The sequence below is a fragment of the Miniopterus schreibersii genome (genome assembly GCF_964146895.1).
Source record: "Miniopterus schreibersii genome assembly, chromosome: 6".
Taxonomy (NCBI): domain Eukaryota; kingdom Metazoa; phylum Chordata; class Mammalia; order Chiroptera; family Miniopteridae; genus Miniopterus; species Miniopterus schreibersii.
In genome coordinates this window covers 64,182,125-64,194,981 of record NC_138107.1, presented here as the reverse complement: position 1 = coordinate 64,194,981, position 12,857 = coordinate 64,182,125, and the positions used below count along the sequence as shown (strand labels likewise).

Sequence of the window (12,857 nt, the reverse complement as noted above, 5' to 3'; positions counted from 1 at the left end):
TGAAACTTGTGGACACAAACAGCAGTGTGGTGGATGCCAGAGGGAAGGGGGTGGGGGTTGAAGGGCATCTTAAAATATGGTGATGGGAGAAGATATGACTGGGTGGTGGCCATACAGAGCAATGTATATATCTTCTAACAGAAACTCACACCTGAAACCTGTATGTTCATATTAACCACTGTCCCCCAATAAATTTAATAAAGTATTGCTCCTGCTGTGAATTTCAAAAAAAAAAAACAAAAAACATAGTAAAATGCTCTATTACATATGAATTATCAAGTTTTATTACGTTTAATAACTCATTTGAAATGGTCCAAATCTCTCCAACATTATACACAAAACAATGTCCACAAAACTCTTGGATATTTACCCAGAGAAACTAATGCTCACACAAAAAACTACATAAGTGTTCATGGCAGCTTTATTGGTAATAACCCAAACTGGAAAGAACCCAGATGTACTTCAACAGGTGAAGGTTTAAACACAGTAGTACATCCATGTCATGAAGTACTACTAAACTATAAAAAAGAGTGACTATTGGTACAACTTCAACGGATCTCCAGGGCTGTATGCCGGGTTAAAAAAGCCAGTCCCAGAAGGCCCATACAGGATGCTGCTGCTTATATAGCATGCTTGCGGCGATAAAATTAGAGAAATGGAGAACAGATTACTGGGTCCCCAGAGTCAGAGGTGAAGGGGCAGGAGTCCTTGTAGATGAGTCACATGTTTAGTTTTATAAAACACTGCAAAACTACTTTCTAGAGTGACAGTAGCATTTCACGTTCACATCTTTGATGTATGAGTTCAGTTTCTCTGTACTTTCGCCAGCATTTGATACCACTCTTATTTTAGCTGTTCCGATAGAAATGTGATACCTCATTGTGGTTTTAATTTGCCTTTCCCACATGGCTAATGTATAGTATCTTTTCATGTGCATACTTGTCATCCATGTGTACTCTTTATGTCTTTTGGCTATTTTCTAGTCAGATTGGTTTATTTCTGTTAAGTTTGAGAGTTCTTTATATATTCTAGATACTTGTCCTTTATCAGATATGTAGTTTGAAAATATTTTCGCCCAGTACATAAATTTGTCTTTCCATCCTCTTAACAGGGTCTTTTGTAGAGCAAAAGCGTTTAATTTTCATTAGATTCAGCTTATCAATTTTTAATACCTTAAATGTTTCAATTAATTATTGTCTCGCTGTTCCTATGTTCGACTTGTATTTGGCCAGTATTACCCCTTTTAGTACTGCCCGGTGACATCTCTCAAAGTATCCCCATTTACTGTGCAAAAGCTATAGCATTCCTTCACTCTTGATTTTCTAAGGTATATAGCATAAAGAGAGCTTCTGTTTACTTTTTAGTGTATTGGAACCAACAGGATATGTATATGGAATTGTCACGCTGACTACAAGGGCTGACAAGTCCAAAATCTGCAGCTGGCAGACAAAATCACAAAAGACTGGTGTGTGTAAGGCAATGGCACCATGGCTGCTTGGGTTGTTTTTGAGGGAGCATTGGAGGTATTGTACAACCTCTGGGCTCACAGGAACGTTCCCTTTGACATTCCAATCCAAGTCAAGGTTAATAATGAAAAGTTAACCTTGATAGCATGTACCTTGATATATGTTGAAAATGATACTTCACCTCTGTTCTTTCCCAAAACCCAGCACCCCAGTCTAATCATGAAAAAAAATCAGGTAACCCCAAATTGAGGGACACTGCAAAACACCAGGCACTGTTCCACAAAACTGTCAAGGTCTAGCTTATTTGTATCGTAGTCTGCTTGACACCAATTCCTTGAAATTTGATGATTTGCTTTATAGCCTAATGCACAACCAGTTCTCAAAAAAATTTCATGTATGCTTGAAACAAAGGTCTAAGTGCTAATTCTTAAATGTAGCGTTCTATACATGTTCATCAAAACGACATACAACAAAATACTTCCAGTATTACACATTGAAATGTGTTCCATACATACATTTAAGAAAGACTAATAAAAACAATATATTTTCCAATCTGCTTATGTGAGAGGAAAGAAATCCTAGAGAAAATCCATGCAGGCATGGAGAGAACATGCAAACTACACAGTGGCCCCAACTAGGAACTGATTTCTTTTCCTCATCAGCTTAAAACGAAACAAAAAGTGAACAAAGTATTATTTGAGGACGTGCTGTAGTGACACACCCTAAAAAGAACATTTAGTTCTCTAAAGTTCTCTCTCCTCTCAGTCTCTCAACTCTTTTTCACCTGAAAACCTATATGAAAGCTTATGCAGAAAACTGTTCTGAGGCCTTTAATTAGTTCACCAAGATCCCACTCTCTGAGCCAAATATTTCAGGATCTGCTAAGAAAGGGTTTCCTATCCCTCTGTGCTAGGCTTTACTCTGCTCTTTTACATCATAGAAAGAGAAATTCCAAGATATTAAGAGACAGAATATGGCCAATAGGGAAGTCATCTGTGTAATTCCTCATCAATAAGCCCTATAAAATACTCAGACATTAGCCATACTGCTTCTAGCCCCCTGCCTGTCTTTAAGTGATAAAAGAGGTGGCCTTCTCTTGCATTAAGTCTCTATAGTCTCTGAGCACCTCTGAGTTCCAAAAGGTGTAGCTGATGTGACTTTCTCTTACCTTCTCTCAGAACAAAAATTATAGGCCCTTAGTGGCATCCAGTGATAATGTTCTTTACTCACTTGGAACAATGAGAGGCATACTTCTAAGTTCTTTATTAGAAACAGAAAGCAAGTCACTATAATTTTTAAACCAAGAACTATAAAACACATTAAGTTTAGAGACTTTATATTCCTCCCTTATTGCAATACACAGTTTATCTTTTGAGATGAGGCACAAAATTCATGGTGTAACTCATATTAAGAATGGATAACAGACTCAATTTTTACAGTTTTAGTCTACTTCCTATGAAAAGAAAAAAATGGTACACGTGGGTGTCATCTCCAAAGAAGACACATAACAGACACTAATATGCAACATTCATTATATTTATTTTACTAAATATTATGGTTCAAAAAAACAAACCAAAAAACTTTTACTTAAAACTAGTCCAAGTAGGTGGATTGGGCTGACACGATCCCACCCCCTTCTTCTATGTATACAGAACTGGAACCATATCAGACATCAAGCACTCATGTATACTTTGCCTTTCCTGTTGAACGTGAACTTCTCTGAACCGAGAGACAAATGAAATTTTACAAGATACAGGCACTTTATGTTCCCAGTTTTAGAAATAAGCCAAGTGAAAAATACTTAGTAAAAGTAACTGGAACAGAGGAAAGCTTTAGGAGCTCTACCATTAATTTTAGTGACTTACACTCAATGCAAACAGACAGCATCAAACAAGTAAAACAAAAGTTTAACTGGGGTTAATGGGCATATATATAAAAAATAATTCAAATTTACTACAATTGGAAAAAAATGCCCATATAAATCCAACTTAAAGATGTGCAATAATGTACATTAAATCTTGTGTACCTACATAGCTGAGTAACATATGAAAGCTTTGCAAGACTGTGTGGTTAGTGAGAAAAGCAAAAGGTGCTTTTGATTCCACAGTATCCAATTAAACAGAACAAAGCAATTTACAAAAAAAAAAAGGTACCAAATAATACTTTAAAATAAATAGTTCATCATTTTGATGAATATATACATAGAGTCCAATTCTTGGGAATTTAGCTATCTAAAAGTGGCATATCACTATCCAGAGGTGCAGGAGCAAGTTCACATAAATAGAACAGAGTGGCTTCACTAGCTTCGGCTTCAGTCAACGGCTCCAGGCGAACAAGCTTACTTTGGGTTGGTTCTGGGTCCAGGCTGCTATCCAGAAGCTCATCAACTTCTATGGGTTTATCTACAGAGGACAGAACTTCTGATGATGCTGTGCTCCCCTGTTCAACAGCAGAAGCAGGGTTCCCATCAAGGAATGCAAGAAGTGGAAAGGCAGTGTACTGGATAAGCTGTTTATCTATAACAAAGATTAGAAAAAAGCTCTTTTATCACCAGCTTATACAGAGTTCAATATGAAAAGTAGAAAAAACAAAAACAGAGATGTGCTTGTATGCAAACGCTAACCCAACAAAATAAGAAAGATATTTGTCAGTAAATTAAAAATTGTTCAAGTCAGAAGTCTTTTATTCAACAATTAAGAAATGAAGGTTCTTTCAGTTCTCCTAAAATTAAGTAGGAAAACAATTTTTTTAATAACTATTACCTCACCAATTCAATTTTCTCTGTATCCTGGAACCTTGACACATTATGCATAGAACTGAGATCAATACATTCTATGTCCAACTGTTAAGGCAAGAATTTCACTGGCATGAATTAGTTTCTATGTAAGCCTCCTAATTTTGACAATCTATAGAAACTAGTAATACATTTATACCTACCTGTTTTGGGCTTAGATTTTCTCCCCTCTTCTGAAACTGGCTGAATTACATTGTTCTTGGTAGTTTCTAATCCTTTATTCTCAGACTAAAAGAGAGAAAAATAACAAAAGTACTTTTTCATATTTTCTATGTTCCTGAAAACAGCAAAAAATAAAAAAACTGGTACATGAATATTGGTATATTATCTGACATATATAGGAAGGGGGAGCATCAGGAAAGATGGACTAGAGAGAGAGAAGAGATTTGAATAGAATAAACAAGATTGGTTAAGAAACGATTGCTGTCATCAAGTGGATGAAACAAAGATCCTGAACTAGGATGACAATAAGTATGAAAAGGAAGGGGCATTTCAACAGCAGAAGAGACAGAACTTGTCACGGATAAAAGACGGGAACAAGTCAAAGATGGCTGGTTTCAAACTTCTAATTAAGAGATCATTCTTTAATTTTAAAGTGTTCATTAAAAATATATTACACATTTCTCTTCATTCACAGAGTAAATGAACACATTTATAGTAGTTGAAGGTAACATGGTGAAATCCTAAAACTATTTATCCCTATATTTGGAAGCCTCAAAGTTGAGGTGGTTCTTCGTTTCCTTTATAAGTGGCTCTTTCCGTTCTTTTCTGTCATTTAAATTGCTTCTTTCAACCAGTGTCTTCTCTCCTTACATGTGATTGTAAGGGAATTAAATCTCTAATGCTGTTAAATTCTTCAATGCCCCTTTCAACGATGTTCAAAGTGAAGTGCAGAGGTTCACAATTTCTCCTAAATAGCTGTAAGTCCCATATAGCTGCATGCTGGTTAGTTATATATGGTGTAACAAACATACTAATTCCTGTAATTCCCTGATATTGTAAAATAAAGCAGTACGAGTTTCCAGGATTCAGAGAGAACAATGCCAAGATGTAATAAAAACTTATACCTTTCCAAAAATTTACATAAAAATATTTCTCCTTTAGCATTCACAATAAACATTAAAGCAATATTATTATTTTTATTTTCCAAGGATACCACTAAAACATGAGAGAACCAGGATGGCAAATGGGTTTCAGCTCCCATGCAAATGCTTATTCATTAGTAGTGGCCACTTAGATTCCTGTATTGAGGAGTATAAGGTATCCTGATTTATTAGGAAAGAGTCTTGTAATCCATGCCACATAATACCTGTCATGAGCAAAGGAGTAACAGTTGATGTGCGAATTATTTGAAAACGTTAATCTAGATTCTAGAACTATAATGAAAAGTTGCTCTCAAATTTAATTTTTCTATAGTATTTTGGAGCAATATGCCAACTGCTATTTCTGAAAACTGTATTTAAGCTATTGGTTTGTGGAATAGGGAGGAGATCCAAGAATAAAGAATGACTCAATGTCTACAAAATATAAACAGCATATCACATTCATTAAATAAATGCATGATATGGGTTCACTCAACTTAAGGGCTGACATTCAATAATATCATACTTACTGAAACACAGTGAGATGGTCCATAGAACCTTACAACATAAATCTAGGCAAACTATAGTCCACATGCCAATTCAGCCTGCTGCCAGCTTTTGTAAATAAAGTTTTATTAGAGCTAAGCCACACTCGTTCTTTTATGTACTGTCTATGGCTACTTTTACATCATTACAGAGTTGAGTAGTTATGACAAAAGAACACATGGCCTGCAAAACCGAAAATATTTACTAACTGGCCTTTACAGAAAAAGGTCTGCCAACCCATAACATAAATCATCCAAAACTGAATGTATAATCAACTTTCTGGTTCAAAGTTCACAAATTCTTTCAACTCTAAGTTATCCAGGCTATAACATCTGAAAATGTAAAAAACCTGGTTAGGCTATCCTTATGTGTGGTAATAGTCAGAAAAACTGTACCCCCTCCTCACTGTAATCACTCATATTTATTTGATATGTGTTCATTTTTAAACTATATTTGATTCCATTAATATAGAATTTGTACAAATTTCAGATGACTTGATTTACCTTTGTAATCCATGAAAAACAGAGGTTACTAAACAATTTGGTATACACACAAGATAAACAGAGTATATATACCTATTCGAGACAATAAGCAGTACAAAGTAATAATTTCTTTATGTCTACTCTAAAAACCTCAAATTGTCCCTTATTACACATAAAAAACCAGTTTCAAAGAATTTCTTATTAACACGTGCTAATCCCAACTGGACTTCCTATACCTTTAAGAAAATAACAAAAAAACATTACTTAAACTTTGTTTCAATTTGCCTTAACTATAAAATTAGTACAGATCCCTGAGCTTTTACTACATTCTAATAAAATGAAGAAACTTACTTAAGAATACAGGTACCAGTAAATTCTCAATAAAAAATGCTGAGAAGTTTATAGAAGAAGAATGCAAAACGAAGCACATAAAACATAAAGAAATCATATTTTAATAATTTATTTCAGTGATATAACCTGATCATGCTAAGTTTAATCACGTGATCTCCCAGCACTTTGAGGGCTGATTTCATAATGGTAGCTAATTGCACAAGTGCCAGTGAAACTGGGTAATGATTTACCCCATAACAAAAAGCTAATTTTTCATCGAGAATTTTACTATCTTGATTGCACATATTAGTTAATATAAAATGCTTTGTAACTGGGAGTGGTATTACTCTATGCTTACTAGGACTTTTAAAAAATTCTTATAGCTATGGGTCCTGAGCAACGTGAATTAAAACTTACTTTTGTATTATTGATGTAATCTGTGGGATTCATCTGCACAGAACTAGTGAAAAGCTGAAAGACCAAACAAGAAAGATAAGTTTAAAAAATATTTTAAAAACTAACTGTGTTCAAAATTTTATACAGCCATGTTGAGTGAAGAGATGTAGTTCCTGCACTAGGAAGTTTCCATAAGTAAAATAAGTTTGGAAGAGAAAAGCAGGAAAACAGAAAGAAAAATAAACAAAAGCAGAGCAAGCTAGCCCATGCATTAGAATGCATGTAAGAATTTATCTGTAAAACTTTGAAGTAAATCACTTGAGATAAATGGTGGTTATCCACAGCTCCCCTCTCCTTCATTTCCTTTCTTTTTCTTCTCCCTAAATGCCTTGGGTCTTAAGTGGCAACCAGGACTGAGTTCCTTGCCCTGACACTAAGTCTTCACTAACTATTTGCTAATTATGTGATAAATTTATAGAATCTCTTCTATGATAGTGACTCCTAGATTACAAATGGCATGCCTCCTTGTTGGTTCTTCTTACCTCATCCAGCAAGGGAAGCTGTAAATGCTAAAACCACTGCTTACTGAATTCCTCAGTCCAGCCAGTTTACAGACATAACTTTTGTTTAAGTCATAAGTTTCAAACTAATTCATTCCACAGGAACTTTTTGACCATATAAGAAATAATTGACATCATAAAGAATATAAAATGAAGACACTATTCCTGCTCTTCAAGAGCTTACAATCTAAAAGACAAGGTAAGAACAACATCAAATAGCAACATATGATCAGATACAATCCAGTATTATAATAATAATGGATGGCAGAGCTCAAAAGTACTAAGGAGTTAAGAGAAAGAAAGAAAGAACAATACAGACACACAAACATATGCATACATACGCAAGATAAAGAAAAGGTCTGGATAAAGCTATGCAACATGTATCAGTCAGTCCCTGAGGACTGGTTAATGACTTGGAAAGGAAGGACGGAGGGAAGAACATATTATTATACCATTAGCAACAACAGGGAATACGATGACCAATCCAAATTACACAGAAGTTCTCAGTTGAATACTAAGCTGTATACATGAGGTTCAAAAAGTAAAGCAAAGGCCAGTCAGAGGACAAGATCACATTCTGTTGGCAATAAGAGCCTTGGGAATGGGCTGAGCCATGAAATACAGTGATTAAAGCATTTTGAGAGAATGAGCACACCAAATGGTTCACAGGATAGAATGAAATGCAGAGGCCACAGGCAGATTCCTTCTCTATTCTAGACATTGATTCCTCTGAAAGTTCCACATTCATGGTAGACCTAAAAATATCCCCAGCTCTTTTTCTTTTCTTTCATTAACTTTTCCCCCTTTCCTATCACCTACTAATCTATGAGGAGGAAGAGACTCAGTTCCCTAAGAGTAGATAGCTATACGTGACTGCCAATGTCTTCCAGTTCAGCTTGCACTGCCTTAGAGGCCTGACCAGATTCTGTCCCTACTGAAAGTGGCATCTAAAGAGGGCCAACAGTGTAAGATCCTCACTCATTCTTTATTCCGCTCCCCCTTCACAATGACTCAGGATTACCTCCATGGATTCCCAGGTGTATGATATGAACTAGAAAGATGTAGATCACAGATGAGGAGCTGACATAGTTGGTTGAATTCTATGGCCAGGCCGCTCCTGCTGACTACACATGGTGTCACTCAGTACTGAACTTTGCAGAGAGAACTCATGAACTCTTTAGCATACTTATTCATGTCCTTATTATCTTTGCCATCTCAGAGAACAAGGCAACCTATGGGTGGATTTTTTATTTATGAGAATACAGCATAATTCAAGTATGAGCTAATGAAGGTCTTGGATGAGAGGCAATGGTGGAAACGGAAAGCAGAAATAGCTTGTGAATGCTATTTTGGAAAATACACGGGACTTGGTGAATGATGAGATAAAAGATCAGGAAGCCAAGATGCCTCTGTGATTACCATCCTGGGTGAGTAAAGTGAAGTCTGATACCACTACAAAAAATAAAAAAAACTGAAAAGGGTCTCCAGTTTAGAGAATAAAGAAAAATTTGGTGTTAAACACAATCAACCTAAGGCAAGATCTGATGATTCTCAAGGGCATGGAATTAGAATTCAAGCAAAGTTTACTTTAAAAAAATATTAAGAGCTGGAGATATATATTTGAGAGCAACTCTACAAGCACAAATCCCTTCAGAGAGGAAGGATAGAAAAAGAAGAGGTAGAGAAAACAAGAGAGGATAAAAGGCTGAGTACCTTGGGGAAGACCCAAGGAGAAGTAAAAGACAGCAGGAAAAAGAAAAGCTCTTTGAGGAAATGGAGACAGGAGGGGAGCAAAGGTCCAGGGCTTCTAAAATCGTGGAAAATGAACAGTATTAATAATAATACTGCTAATTACTTATAATTCTTACAACAGCCCTTCTGGGATTTAGCTACATTTTATAGATGGGGGAACTGAGAAAGAGAGGTTAACTTTCCCAAGGTTAATAAGTAACACAAGCCCAAAATGGAACCCAAATCTGATTCAAAACAAATGTTCCTTCACTAGTCCAGTCACCTAATTTGCGGAGGAAAAAAAATCACAGCCTACTTACTATGGATAAACCAAGGCAGCACAGGCTTAGAGTAAATAAGGAAGACAATACAAGGTTTCAAAATATAGAGTAAAAAAGAAGTAACAAATATAGCCACTCATTTCTAAATGAGTGAAACAATTATAGAAGCAGAATGGTAACTGAGCAGAGCAACACATCAAAATGTTTTTTAAGATGGGGAAGTTCTGAACCTATTGAAGGCAGATGGGAAAGATCAAGGACAGAGCTCGAAAAACAGAGAGACAGAGGGCAGGTGTACAAATTGGCTTTAAAGAGGAAGTAAGCACTTCCTCTATGATAATATTCTTCATGTTACGAGAGGACCAGGGCAGGATGAATTATCCTCTGTGAATAGTAAACAAAGACAAACGACTGTGATGTTTCAAAGTTGAATTAAAATAACCTCTAGTTGAAGACTACAAGGATTTGTAGAGGGCCAGAATTTTGGCATTTTATCAGAATTATGGGATTTTCTTTCTTTCTTAGTGATCTAAAGGACAGATATTCTAGAAGGTCACTGGATTCAGAGAGGGGACAAAGACTGACAGAATTAAGAAGGGCAGTCAAGTCTCCTGTTAAGATGAATGTTATTAACACGAATGCTGAATACACTTAAGATAGTAACATAGGTCAGCATGGAAAGAAGTCTTCACAAAGATGATGAAATCTATCCTGTGAGGCACTGATTATTTGGAAAAGATGACCAAGTCTTGTGACACAGACTGATGAGAAGAACAGGGATAAGGTGGTAAATTAAGATTGAAGAGTAAGAAAGGAATAATTCCTTTTAGCCTCATTGAGAAGCTCTTCAAAGGACAAAACTATACACTCTTGATGTGAGAGAAGCTGCATTTTAAGGGAAAAAAATGCCAAAAAAGGAGAAACAAAGCCTTCAAAAGACAGAAATATGTTCACAACAGAAAATGAAAATGAGGAAAGAACCAGATTTATCTGGATGGGAGCTTTAGGTAAGGGGAGGAGGAGTGATAGGAACACAAGGGAAGAGAAGAAGAAAGGTGGTTAGTGCCAGAAATGGTAGATAAGGATTCACAGACCAGACAACATTGGAGTCAAGTTCACAGAGGTGGTGGTGGGGACTGGAGCAGGGGAACCTTAGGACACAGGACATAAAAATTTTAAAAATATAGCAAGTTTAATACATTTGAATGGAAAACAATAATTCCCAAAGTTAGTAAGTGTCTTCATGCTGTTTCCTGGCTACATACCTCTAATAGTAACTTCCACCAATTTCTATGCAGTGACAATTTATTCTAGAGGAAAACAATAAGCAACAAGTTCGGACAAGACCTGGACTTAATAGTACTGCTGAACAGAATTGATATGTTGTTACAGGGGGATTAACGGAACTGCTACTCACTGACGGGTAGTGACTACCCTCATTCACTGTCCTCAACCCATCTGTTCAATCTTTCTGATAAAACCGTTCATTTAAAAAAGCTGCAAAAACGAGTGTAGAATACTAGAAAATGATGTACAGATTTATAAATAATATACACAGACACAAAACCTGCAAGTACAGCAAAGATTTATTCAAAGTACCTACATCAACCAGGAGATCTGGGTCTATGCTAAACTGTCTTCCTGACAGCATGGCTTGAAAGTCCTCTAAACTGCAATCAATACTGTCAAGATAATCCAACAGCTCAACCCTAAAGGAAAAAAATTGAGAGAGGAAAAAAATCAGTTTTTCTTTTTATGTTTAAATTACACTGCAATGTAGCTAGACAAAACATTCCCAGCAACTGCTGAATCCTTACCAATTCTTATCTTAATAGATTCTATTCAATATTTGGGCTTCCTGAAAATCCGGTTAACTGAGAACTTAGAGCCTTTACACACAACTTTAGTGTTTATAGAAAAAAGGTTCTGCAACAATACAGTCTGATTTATCTCTTCCCTCTATATTACAAATTATTAAATGTTTAACCAGTAATGTTACTGATCATTGCTAATTTGTTCTTTTAATGCTAAAAAGTAAGTCCCTTAATAGAGATATGTCATTCCATCATCCTGATATAAACACAAATACAATCACACATACTTTATAGACATTCAAAACAAGTATTTCACTAAGAAAATCTGAGAAACTGCCAAGAAAATCCCAAGACTGCTCTCAGGATTAACTCCTTCTCAAAATAGCATTTGTGGAGCTCAGCCCTGCCTGACCAATTCAGAGAAAGGTAGACTACATGAGTTCATAATGTGAAAGGAAGATCAATCAAAAAGAAATAGAATATATGAAATAAACAATGAGAGCAAATAAATTTAGACATCTAGATGAGCACTCACTTTCCCAAAAGATTGATGTTATCATTTAAAATGGAATCCATCATGGTCACAGGATCATCTGTGGTCAGACTGGATGAGCCATTTAGTTGGACAGCACTAGACATGAGAGGACTCGTGCCATCAGAGCCTGAACTTAGGGATTCTCTGGCTGGTTCATTCTGATCTCCACTCTGAATAACAGGTGCATATTCATCTTCATTGTCATCTTCAACAATGACAATATCAGGGTACTGGCTACAGCTAAATCAGCAATAGGATAAAGAACCAATTACAGACCAAATCAATAAATTAATTCTATCCATTCATTCTCCTTGGAAATTCTCTCCCCAAACCACATATCAAAAGGCTTAAATTTCTTGGGAGAGTATCTTAACACAAATATTGATAGTTCGTACGATATAAGACCACAAAGAATCAATTAAAGGTTTAACTATAAAATTTAAAAATCAGAATTCTCATTAGTTTTTTGTTGGGAGTCTTTACGCTTGGGGGTGGGTGGGTGGGGTGGTAATCTGGTTGAATAATTTGACTTACTTTTTCAGTTTAATAACCCAACATGAGTTAGATATTAGTTCATCAAAGAATAAAGTGTTCTTGAATTTAGCTCTTTGGTAAGAAAAGTAACCAATATTTTCATAAATGTTATTTCACAATCTCCTTACTTGGTAGGATCAGATATAACATCCTCATTAGTTTCTGGAATAACTGGGATACTTTCTTCATCTGCATTATCATCAGTAACATCATAAATAATGATGTCATCTGAAATCCGCTCCCTTGGTTTTAAACCTTCAGTCCTACTGTGTGGAACCTAAAAAATCAGGGAGAAAAAAAATATAT

General features: G+C 35.7%; 1 protein-coding gene across 3 annotated transcripts in view; it reads right to left on the bottom strand.

The window, feature by feature from the left end:
• Window positions 1-2,785: 2,785 nt before the first annotated feature.
• HSF2 (heat shock transcription factor 2) overlaps window positions 2,786-12,857 on the bottom strand; it is a 31,175-nt gene continuing 21,103 nt past the window's right edge. Inside the window, exons 8-13 of one of the 3 annotated variants that reach the window (XM_081140137.1) lie at window positions 12,680-12,828; window positions 12,018-12,257; window positions 11,272-11,377; window positions 7,118-7,171; window positions 4,404-4,488; window positions 2,786-3,982 (exon numbers count right to left, since the gene is read on the bottom strand). In XM_081140137.1, the coding sequence (XP_080996263.1) occupies window positions 3,690-3,982; window positions 4,404-4,488; window positions 7,118-7,171; window positions 11,272-11,377; window positions 12,018-12,257; window positions 12,680-12,828 (927 nt within the window). In that variant the 3' untranslated portion in view covers window positions 2,786-3,689. The remainder of the gene's footprint in view (window positions 3,983-4,403; window positions 4,489-7,117; window positions 7,172-11,271; window positions 11,378-12,017; window positions 12,258-12,679; window positions 12,829-12,857) is intronic. The other 2 variants (XM_081140138.1, XM_081140139.1) reach the window with 2 other exon arrangements.